Raw genomic sequence first — 12,549 nt, forward strand, 5'->3', positions numbered from 1 at the left:
ACAGTCATATATAATATCATAAAACCAGGAGACACAAGCAATAAAAAACTCTCAAGATGTCCAAAACCCCATTTATCAAGCAGTTTTTGCTTGAAGGCAAGTTGGGGTAATAACATGCAGAACAGAGCCAATTTAAGGAACTTGCATCCAATATACTACATTTAATAAGTAGCTACAGGTAAAAATGATTGCAGGTTTGCTTTCTTTTATTTGTTCAGAAGGGCTCTGGTGCAAATCATACATACATTAAGGGAGGAGAGATTACCACAAACCTTTCTGGGCACAGCATGATTTCTATGTTACTGCCACTTAGCAAGAAGTYATTTTGAGACCTGAGTTTGTTGACACAGGGGATGTGGCTTCGGGCCACTCGGTCTCACACTGTAAGTCAGTGCCACAATCATGTAATTACAAGAGGCTCAGTCCCCACCAGATCAGAGATTTAACGGGGTATGAGCCGATTTCAAAACTTCAGGAGATTACTGGCAGCACTTCACCTTGCAATACAGAAAGATCCTCTACACTTGACACAGATTTGTTAACTGCTAAGCACCTACCTGGAATTCGGATTTTAAATTTACCACTTTGTCCAAAACCGCCATCTATTATTCCATCTTCTCCTGTAGACAGTTTCACTTTCAGCCCGACAAAAATCTGGATGTTTGTTTCCTTTTTAAACAATGAACGACCAATTACACTGTAATCGTCCATCACCTGCAAAAGAATTAGGGATTCATGAATTTGTAGTCTAAAGGGACAGGAAATTTTCCATGATACATGCAAAGTTTGGCAACTTCTACCATTCTGCCTTTGACAAACCATTTACCCCCAAATGAACAAAACTTTAGAGAAGTCATCTAAACTGCTGATWTTAAGGCAATTTGTGTCTAACACCATAGACAACTTCAAGAATTAACAAATTTCTGCTTCTACTTCCCTTATCAAAATACAGGAAGAACAAAACCCTCATCAGAAAGTGCTGTAAATAYCAGTTAATTAAAATCTTTTTTCTGCTTTGAAACCTTTCCATGAAAGTCACTTTAGTACCTATGCTCACAAAAAGTTTATTCCATTATTTATCCCACAGCTAAGTACATTATCACCTACAWAAACATTCTTTCTCTTAGCTCCAGACCTGCACTCCAACAGGTACAATTCCAAAGAAATTAGAGAGTTTCTAAATAGAGTCTTTTAAATATTCACCTTCATATTCATATTGATTGTTTCACCAAGAGCCTTATGACCATTGTGTCCAATTTTAATTTCAAGGTTTGTAACCCAGTGGGAAGAACCATTCCAAGTTGAATTCTTAATTAAGCTATCAGGAACAAGAGGCAGTGAGGTTGGTGGGTAAGGCAAGATAAACAACCCTCCCTTAGGCACTGCAAAGTATAAGGTGCAGTCAAGTGAACCTAATCCTGTAGGTGTGAATATCCTTGTATACCCAATGCCTGGAGATACTCTACCTTGTAGACATGGAAAGAACATTTATTTATCAGAACAAATATGGGGATATTACTTAAATCTTTCCAAGATTACTTTTCGTAGTAAAAGTTGCAGCTCCTCTTCATATCTTTGAAGCCATTTTTAGCTACACCTAAGGGTYTCAAAGACCAAAGTGACTTAGAACAGTAAAGAATTACAACCAGTTTCCAACACTCCCCTTTATTCAGTTTAAATGACTCAAAGTATTGCTGGTTTATTAAGCAACTATCCTTTCCTGAAGCCTCCTCTATAAACTATGATGCATATACAGACTCAAATCCCCAGGATTCTTATTATTTTGCTACACATCTATGCCTCTATTTTAATGCCAATCTTAGTATGGTAGTAAACCTAGSATCAGAAATTTCATCTTTGTTTTATTTTAACCAGAGCTTACTTGYTCAGCTATAAACAGCCTTGAAAGGGCTGTGTGGTATTGGAAAGCACTGGCAGGATCTCCTTCTGTCCCAGACCAGATGCAGGATTAGAGATATCTACAGCCCTTCTTGTTTCTGTCACATGGAGATGACAACAGGACAGGAGGTTGGGCTCTGGGCTGGGTGCAGCTAAGGCAGAAACAGATGTTTCAACAACATTCACTGCCCCAACATCCACTCCTCACCTTTGCCCAAAAGGACACATATGTTGTTTTTTTTGATGTGTCCTCTCCCACTGCTTTAAAATAGTCTGTGAACCACTAATGGCAGTATTACTGCTTGGCACCATCCTGGCTTAAATGTAAAACTGAATGACGTCTTTTCCTACCACCCCTGATAATAGGTGCTGGTAGAGRGGGAGATAAGCTTTCAGGAACACTTGCCTTTCTTAGGTCTGAAACAAGAAACTGGAAGAAAAAGAAGCTGTTAATTCCAGCCTGAAGAAGCACTTACATTCTCAAAACCTACATTTTTTTTCAGTTGCAGTAGCTGGAAAAATTAAAATTTTACCTCATCCTATAAATCTCTTATTCCTAAAGCAAGAATTTCAAAACTGCTCCTCCCTCTTGTCCATTGCTGGTTGCATGTTTCTTTCCCCCGTGCTTGAAATAGAGATGGTACAACACGCTCCAGGGAGGATCTCCAATATATCTATTATTTTTGCAGTTATCCCTCAAATGGCACAGGAAGCCAACTTTAAAGGCCACATAAACATATTTTATTTTTCCAAGAGCACTTCAAAGTTATCTTTAACTTAATTAAAAATGGAATTACAGGGTAAGCAATCATACTAGGCTAGCCTGGTTCAGTTTAGAGACTCCCCAGCAAAGCTGTCAGAAAAAACTCRAATGATTTCTGTGAACAAGTGTTACAGGCATCACATACCTCAGAGTAAACCAGCAATGATAACCTTTAATTGATTATTAGAACAGAAACAAAATCTATCACCATTTAGTTATGCCACACTCAATTCCTTTTGAATTAAAAAATCTTTATCTTATATAAGGAAAGGTGCTTTTTAGGGTCTTGCTCTTGTACATTCAGTGTACAAGAGTAACCAAGGGCTCCAGCTGCACTGTTCTTTTCGCTCCAGTGGCCAATTCATAAAAAAAAAAAAAAAAAAAATCCCTCCTTTAACCAATCAATATGTTCTGTAGGTATCACCACAATTCCTTGGGCATCTCTACAGACCATTAGAAACAAAACCACCTTAGTGATGCTGAGATAATAAGTGATCAGTGACTTGCCTGACTGGCTGTTTGGAATAAAACCTTTACGACCCAAGGTTTCAGTCTCACACACTGAATACTACACATCCCACCCTGTGCCATCCATGCCCTCTGGTGAGCCTRTCATCAATTTATCCCTGACAGAGACAAAATAACAAGAGAATGCCTGGCCTAACAGGAGCAAAGATAACTGGATCAGTCTTTGCATTAAAATAAATGAGCGTAGGAGAGAATCGCTATGAAGGAAAGCTCATTTTCTCAACTTTAGGACTGCATTAGAAAAAAGAAAAATTAAATTTTTCGTTTAACTTTGCCTTTGTAAAACGGCAGAGAAATASATGTTGTTGTCTGTAACTGAAACTCAACACTTCCAATTACTTTACCAGCAATTTACCTCCAATCGTGGGATTTTAAGTTAATCCCCTTTGAGTTCTCAGAACATCTACAATGGCAATCACTTTGCCTATTAGCTGAACAGCCTTTTGGGAGAGCTTTCTGCTTTTCTCTCAAACACTCTTTTTTGCAGTATAAAATATTATGAACTCAGAAAGCCAAATGCCACAAAGACAGTAAGGGATACGCAGTCTGCTCTGAAGCAGCAGCAAGGGGCCTAGCAATGAGGGCAGACTAATTTTATTAACTTCAGGGAAACTTCAAAAAGCTTTAGGGCTTTAATGCCAGACAGAGACGACCCCAAAAGTCAGTTTAAGTGCTGCATAAACAAAGGATTAGGGTAAGAAAAAGCTGAAGGCTCCTTGCATTTCTTGTTTATATTGTCATATGACCTAGTAGGAGTGGGAGAGGGCTGCCTCTCTGACTTTAATCCCCCATGGTGTACAGTGGCGTTTCAGTTCACTGACCTACATTACGATAATATTTTTTTAAATTTATGGGCAGAGGTGCAGCATCAAACTCACTTAAGGACTTTAAAAAAAGAAAAGGGGTGGGAAGGGAAAAATACCCAGAAGAGAAATTTTCTGGCTGGTATAGTCTCCCCCTCTCACTTAGGTTAGATCAGCAGCTTAGAAAGGGATTTCAAGTTCAAAGGGAACGTCTCTGTTACTCTTGTTTTATGGCTTAGACCAGAGGACACAATAGCACTGAGTTTATGAAATATCCCTTCCCCCTTGGCTTTTGTGTTTGTTCAAAAAAAGTAAACAGCGCTTTATAACCATAGGTGAAGTATGTGCATCTCTGGCACATAACCCTTGTGCTAAAACCAACAAGTTCTCATAAAAAAATAACCAACTTGCTATTCTCCTCTGGAGTACTTACCCTGCCTCAGACTGTTTGCAAAACCACAGTTCATGTTATGTGTTGGAATTCAGTGCAAACTGTAGCATTAATTCCAAGAAAAAACAATCCATGATTCCCATTTGAGCAGGACAGCAAGTTATATTGTCCAGCCTGTTAAACGACCCTCCTTTTTAGGATAATTTAGAAATTACTGYCATCTGAACACCCTCTCAAACAATCCATCACACACATTTTGAGAGCAAATAACTCATCTCTCAATGTATCTGTAGGAAAAAAAAAAGTGGATCAGACCAGAAGAGGAAAGAAAATGGTGCCAATAAAAGAGGGAAAAAAGAAAAGGTTTAAGACAGAGAAAGTAAAAGCACTGGATATTAAATATTAGAATAGATACAGAGAACGAATAACCTTTTCTGATTCAATAAAAAAATTACATGAGTTTAAAAATAAATATTTTGAAGGGCCTAAGAATTATTCTCAGCAAACTGATAAAAGGTCCATTGAAACTAAAGCAGGAAAACAACAGGAGAGGAAAAAGAACAAAAAGAACCTGTGACTAACACTGAAGATACAAAGAATTTTTATTACTTTTCTGCACTTCAGAAAAAGTACACTCGAGACATCTTCATCATGATCAGTGACAGCTCATTTATTTCTAGAAAACAGTTTCAAGCACTTTCCATTTCTGTGTCAGAAGTGGGAATAATTTGAGGCTGCAAATTCCTGCTCTTTTCAAAACAAAGTTTTGTGCATTGAGAAAATGATGTTGCATGAGGCCACCAAAAGGGTGAAGGAGAAAAKAACTGAGAGGATTGTACCAACAATCAAGTTTCCAGCTTCTTTTATTCTACAAAGACTTCTCTTCTAGACCTCTAGAAGAGGATTCTGAGCAGCCAGGAGGAAAMTGGTGGTATGTCCATGACTTAAAAACACACAGGCAATTTCTTCACTATTTTGAAGTATTTTAACTGTGATCATCTCAGGTTCTTAGAGCCTAAACATCCAAAAGGAGSCATCAGTGGGACGTGGCAGGTTTCATTTGGAACAGTGCATAGACCTGGTACATAGCAGAAGGTCAAGCACAGTGACAGTAGGTTAAGTTTCTTTCTAAAGGAAACTGCCCACAAATAGTTTGAAGAGGGCAGGGGGAATGAAGAGCAGAGGCTTACAAAATCTTCACTGGAAATWAAGCTGGCAACAGGAACAGGACAGGCCTGGAAAGAGCTGCCTGAGGCAAATGATGCTGAGGAAGAGGAGGGAGCTGACCCTTGACAGACTTGCATTCCCTTCTGAAGACACAGCACGGTCATACAAACATCCTGAGTCTGTCCCCTCCCCTAAGGATCACAAACTCCAGTGTGTGAATCTTCTGCCCAAAGCCACCACCTCGCTCAGGTAACAGTTTCCTTCTGCTATTTGAATAACAAGCTTTGTGCTGTCAATACAAGCCCGTGCTACACTGCTGGATATTTGTAACTCCAGTCCCAGTGAAGATGTACAGTAAAGAGATGGCTGCGCTTCAGCAATACAGAGGTTCAGTTTTACTTTATCCTTCTACTTTAAAAAKACAGAGGAAATTAAATAACTTAGRTTTTATATRAATRTAAGTTGCAGAATTGGGCACTTAAGAAGTTKAGAAATGCCAGATGTCTATACAACCTTATCCCYGCTCCTCTTTGATATGCCCCACGATATAGTCTTTACACAACCACATMCACAAAAATWTCAGAGGAACCTTGCCTTATTAAGAGCACAGGGTAGAGGCACAGGGGAACAGAATTAATGTGGCATAGGCAATTGTAAATCTGGTATTTCCTAGCTTTCAAGTTCTTGATTTTGCAATCTAAGTAACATTTGTAATTTATTTTTTTATCCAATAAATAAAATAGCGTATTGGTTGCCTTGCTGACAAACTGATTCCCCCACAGGTGACTCTTACACAACCTCAGAAAAATCAAGACCAGCTGTCCACACACTTGCAAGACTCARAAGCATGTCTGCATTTTAAATTTAATAATATAAATAATAACCATAGGTGTTACTCAAACCTTGCAAAATTCTACKACCCAGTCATGTGGAGCAAGTCATTCTTTTTCTGGTGAGTGAACATAACATTTTTTTTTCCAGTGAGTAAGAAAGTAGATAATGCAATTTACCTGATACACTTTTATGACAAATTTATTGTACTGTGTTAATCCATATGCTGAGTTAGGAAATATCAGGAAACATCACCATCCTTTCTCAACACTGTTAAGCAGAAATGGTAYTTCAGTTTAATGGGCAGTAAACCCTCCCTTCCCCATACCCCACTAAGCTTTCTCAAACTCTTTTACTTAAAAACTAAACAAGAGCCAATAAATAAATCCATCTTTTATATTCCTATTAAACAGTGAATTTTAACTAGTGAATGTGCTGTGCACTTTTATTCACCTGATTGCCTTCATCTCTGTATTATTACTGTATTTAGCATACCATCAGCAGCCAAGCAGAACCAAACAAACTCATGTTCAGACTTCAAAGCAGGAAAAATATTAATTGTGGCGTCTGCATGTTTACAGTAGATGATGGAGTGACATCCACCACTTCTCCCAGCCAGAGTCACAGARGGTTCTGCAGACAGCCAGGTCACTGCTTGTGCCTGCAGGCAGAACTCAGATTTCACAGTTTGGCCCTGCTACTCACATTGTGTCCCCATCAGTCTGCACACCCCACCTCAGTCACCCACACAGCATCATCACWTGATGCACAATTTTACTTGCTATTCCCCTGGCACTGCGCTGTCACTGTAAGAAAATAGCAGATGCAACATTAGCTCTAGTAAGCAAATGAAACATCCATTACCTAGAAATAAGTTGGATGGAAGGCTCCAACTATCCCAGAAGGTAAAATRTAACTCTTCATTCCTAGCAGCACCATACAACCACACAAAAGAAAATCCAAGGAACTGTATTTCTGTCATGTGCTTTAAAAGCATTCTATAGGCACAACTCGGTGAAACAAATTCTAGTATTATGGGTATCTGGAAAGAATCTAGTGAAAAAAAGTACCAGCGTTGTTCATACACGATCCACCACCCGGGAACCTTTCCAGACAGCAATACTCTGGTACTCCCCCATTAACTTATTGCCTCCCCAAGCAAACAAAACCTCTACAAAACTGGTCTCTTCTCTTACATGAATCACATCAGATGCTCCTGTTCACTCATGGGCAAGTCCATTTTTCCTCCTTTGCACCTTCCTTCARCAGTCTGGTTAAGTGTGGGGCTGAGCTACTACAAACTTGGCACATGCTTAGTAACTAAATGTTGCTATTTCCACTCAYAAAAAGCCATAAGGAATTAGAACACAAAATATGGCTCATAGTTTTTAAATCCCACCATTTTCAAAACTGTTGYTTTAGAAAATGTCTAGCTCCCCAAGGGACACTCTGGTCATCAACAAATGTAATACTATTTTCTACTGGCACTCATCTCCACAGTATCTCATCCTCCTTCAGAAAGATCTGTGAAGTGATGGTGACAAAGACCTTCCATTTATCCACTCAGGTAACAGCACTTGCTCTCACAAAGCTCTTCCTATCCTGCTCTAAGAAAAGGAAAAAAACCAACACTTTTAAAAGATGCTGAAAGATAAGCTTTGTCTCTTCCATTCAGGTGTCAGATGAGATGTACTGATACAGATCTTGATAACTTACCCTGCTTTCACATCTAGATCTTGCAACAATGMGCTTCTCCTTGGGGACTCTTAGAGCACAACAAATATTCAAACAATTAGTAACATCATGTTATTAAGCAATAACCATCCCTAGAAACTAAGCATGCTGGCTACATGATGTCCTCAGTCCCCATGAGAATGAACACAAGAAAACTCACTCTCCAGAACCAACAAAACCTGTGAACAGAGTGGCTATCAACAAAACCAGGACATCATGCACTATGATTACCATCAAGTAAAGCYTAAGAGCAAGGCAAATAATGAGAAAATTACATTAAAAACTGAAATAGAGATAATTAATTCTTCTAAGTGTCAGAGGAACACAGATAAAGTATCTTTAGAAAGGACAAGCCCATTCTGATAGGAAAGCTTTGCTAAAATAGGAAACCATTCCAGCCAACATGTGTGTATTTTTCACTACATAAGCCCAAAAGAGCAGAAGGTACAGCTCACACTATGCAAAGTTTTCCTTCTGCTTTTGTTTCTGCTACAGAGCTACTGATTTATGAATACCCTTGACAATAGGACCCTGTGACAACCATGCTCAGATAAATCCTGCTTGTGCAAACATTTTCAAAACAGGCAGAATATCTGAGTCATGCAGGAAAGCATGATGCACTCCTACKGTTCACCTTTCAGTTGAAACTCTCTGCACTCAACCTGTATGTTCATGGAAGCTAAAGAGCAAATAATGTGACAAATAGAAAGGATTTATCCCAGGAAYTGAGTAACTGTTTCATGAGTCAGACTGGAGTTAACCTGCAATGCTGCACAGAGGTTAAATTCCAAGGAGAAGGAAATTCAGAGATAGTTTTTGGATTAATACAAGACTCTTTGCCCACAGAACTGTGAAGGAACTGAACAGTGAGCAGCTTGTCTCCAGAAGCACAAGAACAAGGACAAAAGTTGCTGTTTATCTCGCAAATTTGTCTCCAACTCCAGGAGCTGCTGACCTGCTGCAGTTAAGCAAGCCCACACCCTCAGCCAGCACTGAATGCAGACAAACCTCCTTCACACTCATTTGCCCTTTTTTTCACCAAGATTCCCATAACACACTCCTTAGAGCCACACTGGTGCTCACAATAGCACTCTCTTTTACCTTTTTATCAGTAAAAGCCACTTGTTGCCAGCCTAGCTTTTTCCTATTGAAAGCACATCTGTCAGTCAGCCAAGGATTTGCAAAAATAAATTGTCTAGAGGGCGACAGTCTCTGCCTCCACATAACCACACCAGAAAGATGCTCTTGACAGAAACTTCCTCCCACTGAACTTCTCCCCTCTCTCAASTCCTCTCTGCAAGAAAAGGCTGGACTAGTATTTCACACTGTTTTGAAACCATCAAGTTAAGAAAATACAAACCTCTGCCACTGTCTTTTTAGTTCTGATGGAATAATATATTTTGATTTTCCTTAGAACTTACCATACTCACTTTAACATTAAAAAATAAACCTGGTCTAAAGCAAAATAAAGCAGTCACGCATTTCCATAACAGCTCAAAAATATCTGATGATWTAATACCAGATAAAAACCATTACTGCAGTAGAATTATGCATCTTTTTACAAACAAGATGCAATCCCAGCAACTCAGTTTCTTGCATGTGAAACAGGAAAAATGTCACACTTTCTTGTAGAGAGACAAAAAAAAATGGAGAATAAATGTTCTTGCTTTATTTAAAAAAAACATTAACCTTACAATCCAGAAGGGTGCCATGCACAAGGGGCACACAAGAAAAATACTGTGATGCTGAAACTTAATGAATTTACAGTTCTTACTATTGCTCGGTGCTCTGAAAGTAATCAGAATAGGAACAAAAAGCCAAACCATAAATGCCTGATTTCTCCTGGGTAAACTGGTAGTTAAACTGGAGGGAATTTATTTTAATTCCAGCAGCAAGCAGGAGGGCTTGGGAGACCCCACATCAGATTAGCAGCAATGTTTTACAAAGGGGCACTATTGAATTCCACTACATCCCAGTTATGGGAGCACATTTCTATCCTGAACCCAGGAAGGCGGACGTTACATGCCCCTGCCTCYCTCTCTCCCAGCCTTTCAGGAAGTTATGAAGCTAATTTTCCCCACCAGTATTCTCTGAAGGAAAAGTTCACTTCTTGTATAGGTAACACGTATTTTTTAATTATTATTATTTTATGCCTCCCCAGGGAAGGTGAGGAGGGGGGAGCTTCCTTGCTCAACAGAGAAAGAAATTTTCCTGTATCAGTGCCAAGAATAGACACCCTAAATCCAGCGATCCTAATCTCCAGCCATCCATCAGCAGCAGGGTGGGACCAGCTGATTCAGATTTTCTATTAGCTGGTGACTTTGTGTACTAAAATAAATCTCTGTACCACCCAATTGTTCCTGCTGCTGTTCTGCAAAGCACAGACTTAACCAGCAGCAACCTCGGCTGGGAGCACTTCCCCTGCAGGCCCTTAGAGCTGGCACAATCCTCTTCCCACCAACTYTTCCAAGTCCCTGTGTGCTCCTGGGAGGCTCTATGAGCCTTTCTTACAATATTTACTCCATCATCCCTTGAGCATGGACCAGGGAAAATGCCAGCTCCAAGTACGTGGAGTACGTCGGGAATATCTGGGTACAAAGCTGCAGAGACTGCTCGATGGCAATTGTCCRTTTACAGACCAATTAGTGTCCACAAACACAATAATCAAGGCACATATACAGGGCACCCTGTGTGAAAAAGGCAGGAAAAAATAATAAACCTCCCGGACATACATTTTAAACGACACAGAAAGATAAAACAGTTCACTAACATAGCCTAATAAGTTATTCTTTTGGTCAAATATTAAATAATCCATTGGTTATTTTCTGGGCCAGAAAAAGTAGGTGTAATTGGTTAACATTATTCCTTTATTTACACAGTAAAATCAAGAGCAGAATATATTAACTGGCAAACAGTTTGAAAATAACACTAAATAAAAACAATTAAAATTGTATGACCAAGGGTACAGCAAACTCTGTTAACCCCTTCAGACAACTCACAGTTGGTGCTCTGCAAGTTTTGAAGTCCCACAAATCAGTGCCATGTAGGGGGAACAAAAGTAAAGAAAGAATGCGAGACCAGTTCACCTCAGTTAGAGAAAAGCATCTGTCTCAATGGCTCACACAAATTTCTCTTCCTATTCTTACAGTAAGCCAGGTCTGCAGGATGCTGGATGGACCATGCACAAGTGAGTCAATCTTTAGCCAAGATAAAGGCAAATGTTTCTTGAGTTCAGAAAGCTCCAGAGCACCAGAAGTATGACAGACATACCTATATGGTCAAGAGCTTCTCTGCAGCTTAGAGCTCAGAATACTTTGGACTCCTAATTCAGTATCTTCACCAGCCAGAGAGAAAGGCAGCTGGACATGTCAAGCAAAGGAGACAATATACCTCCTACCAAAATTATGATGAGTGACTGTGGATTTGGGGCATTTCAGATAACTCATATAAATACAGAYAAAAATTTCAGAGAGCTACAGACATCCACCTCCTTACTACCTCCCTTCCTAGTGACAAAACTGGCATCCAAAAAAACCAACACAATGCCACAGGTCTCCCATTCCTTTGAAATAAAAGGCCTCCAAAATCAGTAGCGGTGACTCAAAGGAGAAAATCCTATTTTTTTTTTTTTTTTTTTAAGAGCTAAAAATGCAACAGAAACCTCAGAAAAAAAAGGAAGAAACCTGAATTGGCCATTTGATCAATTCATTTAGTGAGGCATTTTGAAGAACTCCACTGACCATGCCCCAGCAGGGATCTTCATACTATTAAATTAGTAAAGCAAACAAACACTACTCAAGAAGTCTGCACTATACATTGCAAACATGGTATCGTATGCCAAGTGTTTAGTCTCCTATAGCAAATTAAGGAGAGGGATTATGCAATCCTCAACTCAGCTTYATGGAATTTTGGAAAGAGGAATGCTAAACATTTTGTTCAAACAATGAAGTTCTGAGTTAGGAAAATTAAAATTGAAAGAGTTCTTTACTCAATATTTAACACCAATACATCAAGTAAACAAATGCTGAAGTTTGCATCAACTCTCTTCATTAAGGAGTAAACAGTGAAGTTATTTACATATTGTACACCTCCACCTAAACCATTCATGATGCAAAATTCCACTATGCAAAGTATAAACAAGTGATTCTCCACTGTTGACTGAAAGGTAACCACCACCAAGGCCAAACCTATTCCAGCAATGTAGCACCAACCACTACAGAGAGTGCACCTCTGCACTGATGGCACAGTACAAACAAATCCCCTTGAATTTTCACTGTAGCTGCTAACTCCTCCAGAAAGTACCTCTGTTTTCTGCCACACTGAGATGGATCAAACAGAAGCACTATGGCACATGATGATGTTTATTATTATTGGTATTACCTGTGTGACATAAAAACAACATGGATTAGGCATGGTTTAAGCTCTCCGTGTCA

The 12,549-nt window shown here is 39.3% G+C and overlaps 1 protein-coding gene across 3 annotated transcripts in view; it reads right to left on the reverse strand.

Moving 5' to 3' along the window:
• EEFSEC (eukaryotic elongation factor, selenocysteine-tRNA specific) overlaps window positions 1-12,549 on the reverse strand; it is a 120,086-nt gene that overhangs the window by 40,812 nt on the left and 66,725 nt on the right. For 2 of the 3 annotated variants that reach the window (XM_057390241.1, XM_057390242.1), the window contains exon 6: window positions 558-714. The exons of the other annotated variant lie outside the window; for it this stretch is intronic. In XM_057390241.1, the coding sequence (XP_057246224.1) occupies window positions 558-714 (157 nt within the window). The remainder of the gene's footprint in view (window positions 1-557; window positions 715-12,549) is intronic. 3 annotated transcript variants of the gene reach the window in all.

Source organism: Malurus melanocephalus, unplaced genomic scaffold (genome assembly GCF_030028575.1).
Source record: "Malurus melanocephalus ecotype Western Australia unplaced genomic scaffold, MMel_1.1 scaffold_24, whole genome shotgun sequence".
NCBI classification, from domain to species: Eukaryota; Metazoa; Chordata; class Aves; order Passeriformes; family Maluridae; genus Malurus; species Malurus melanocephalus.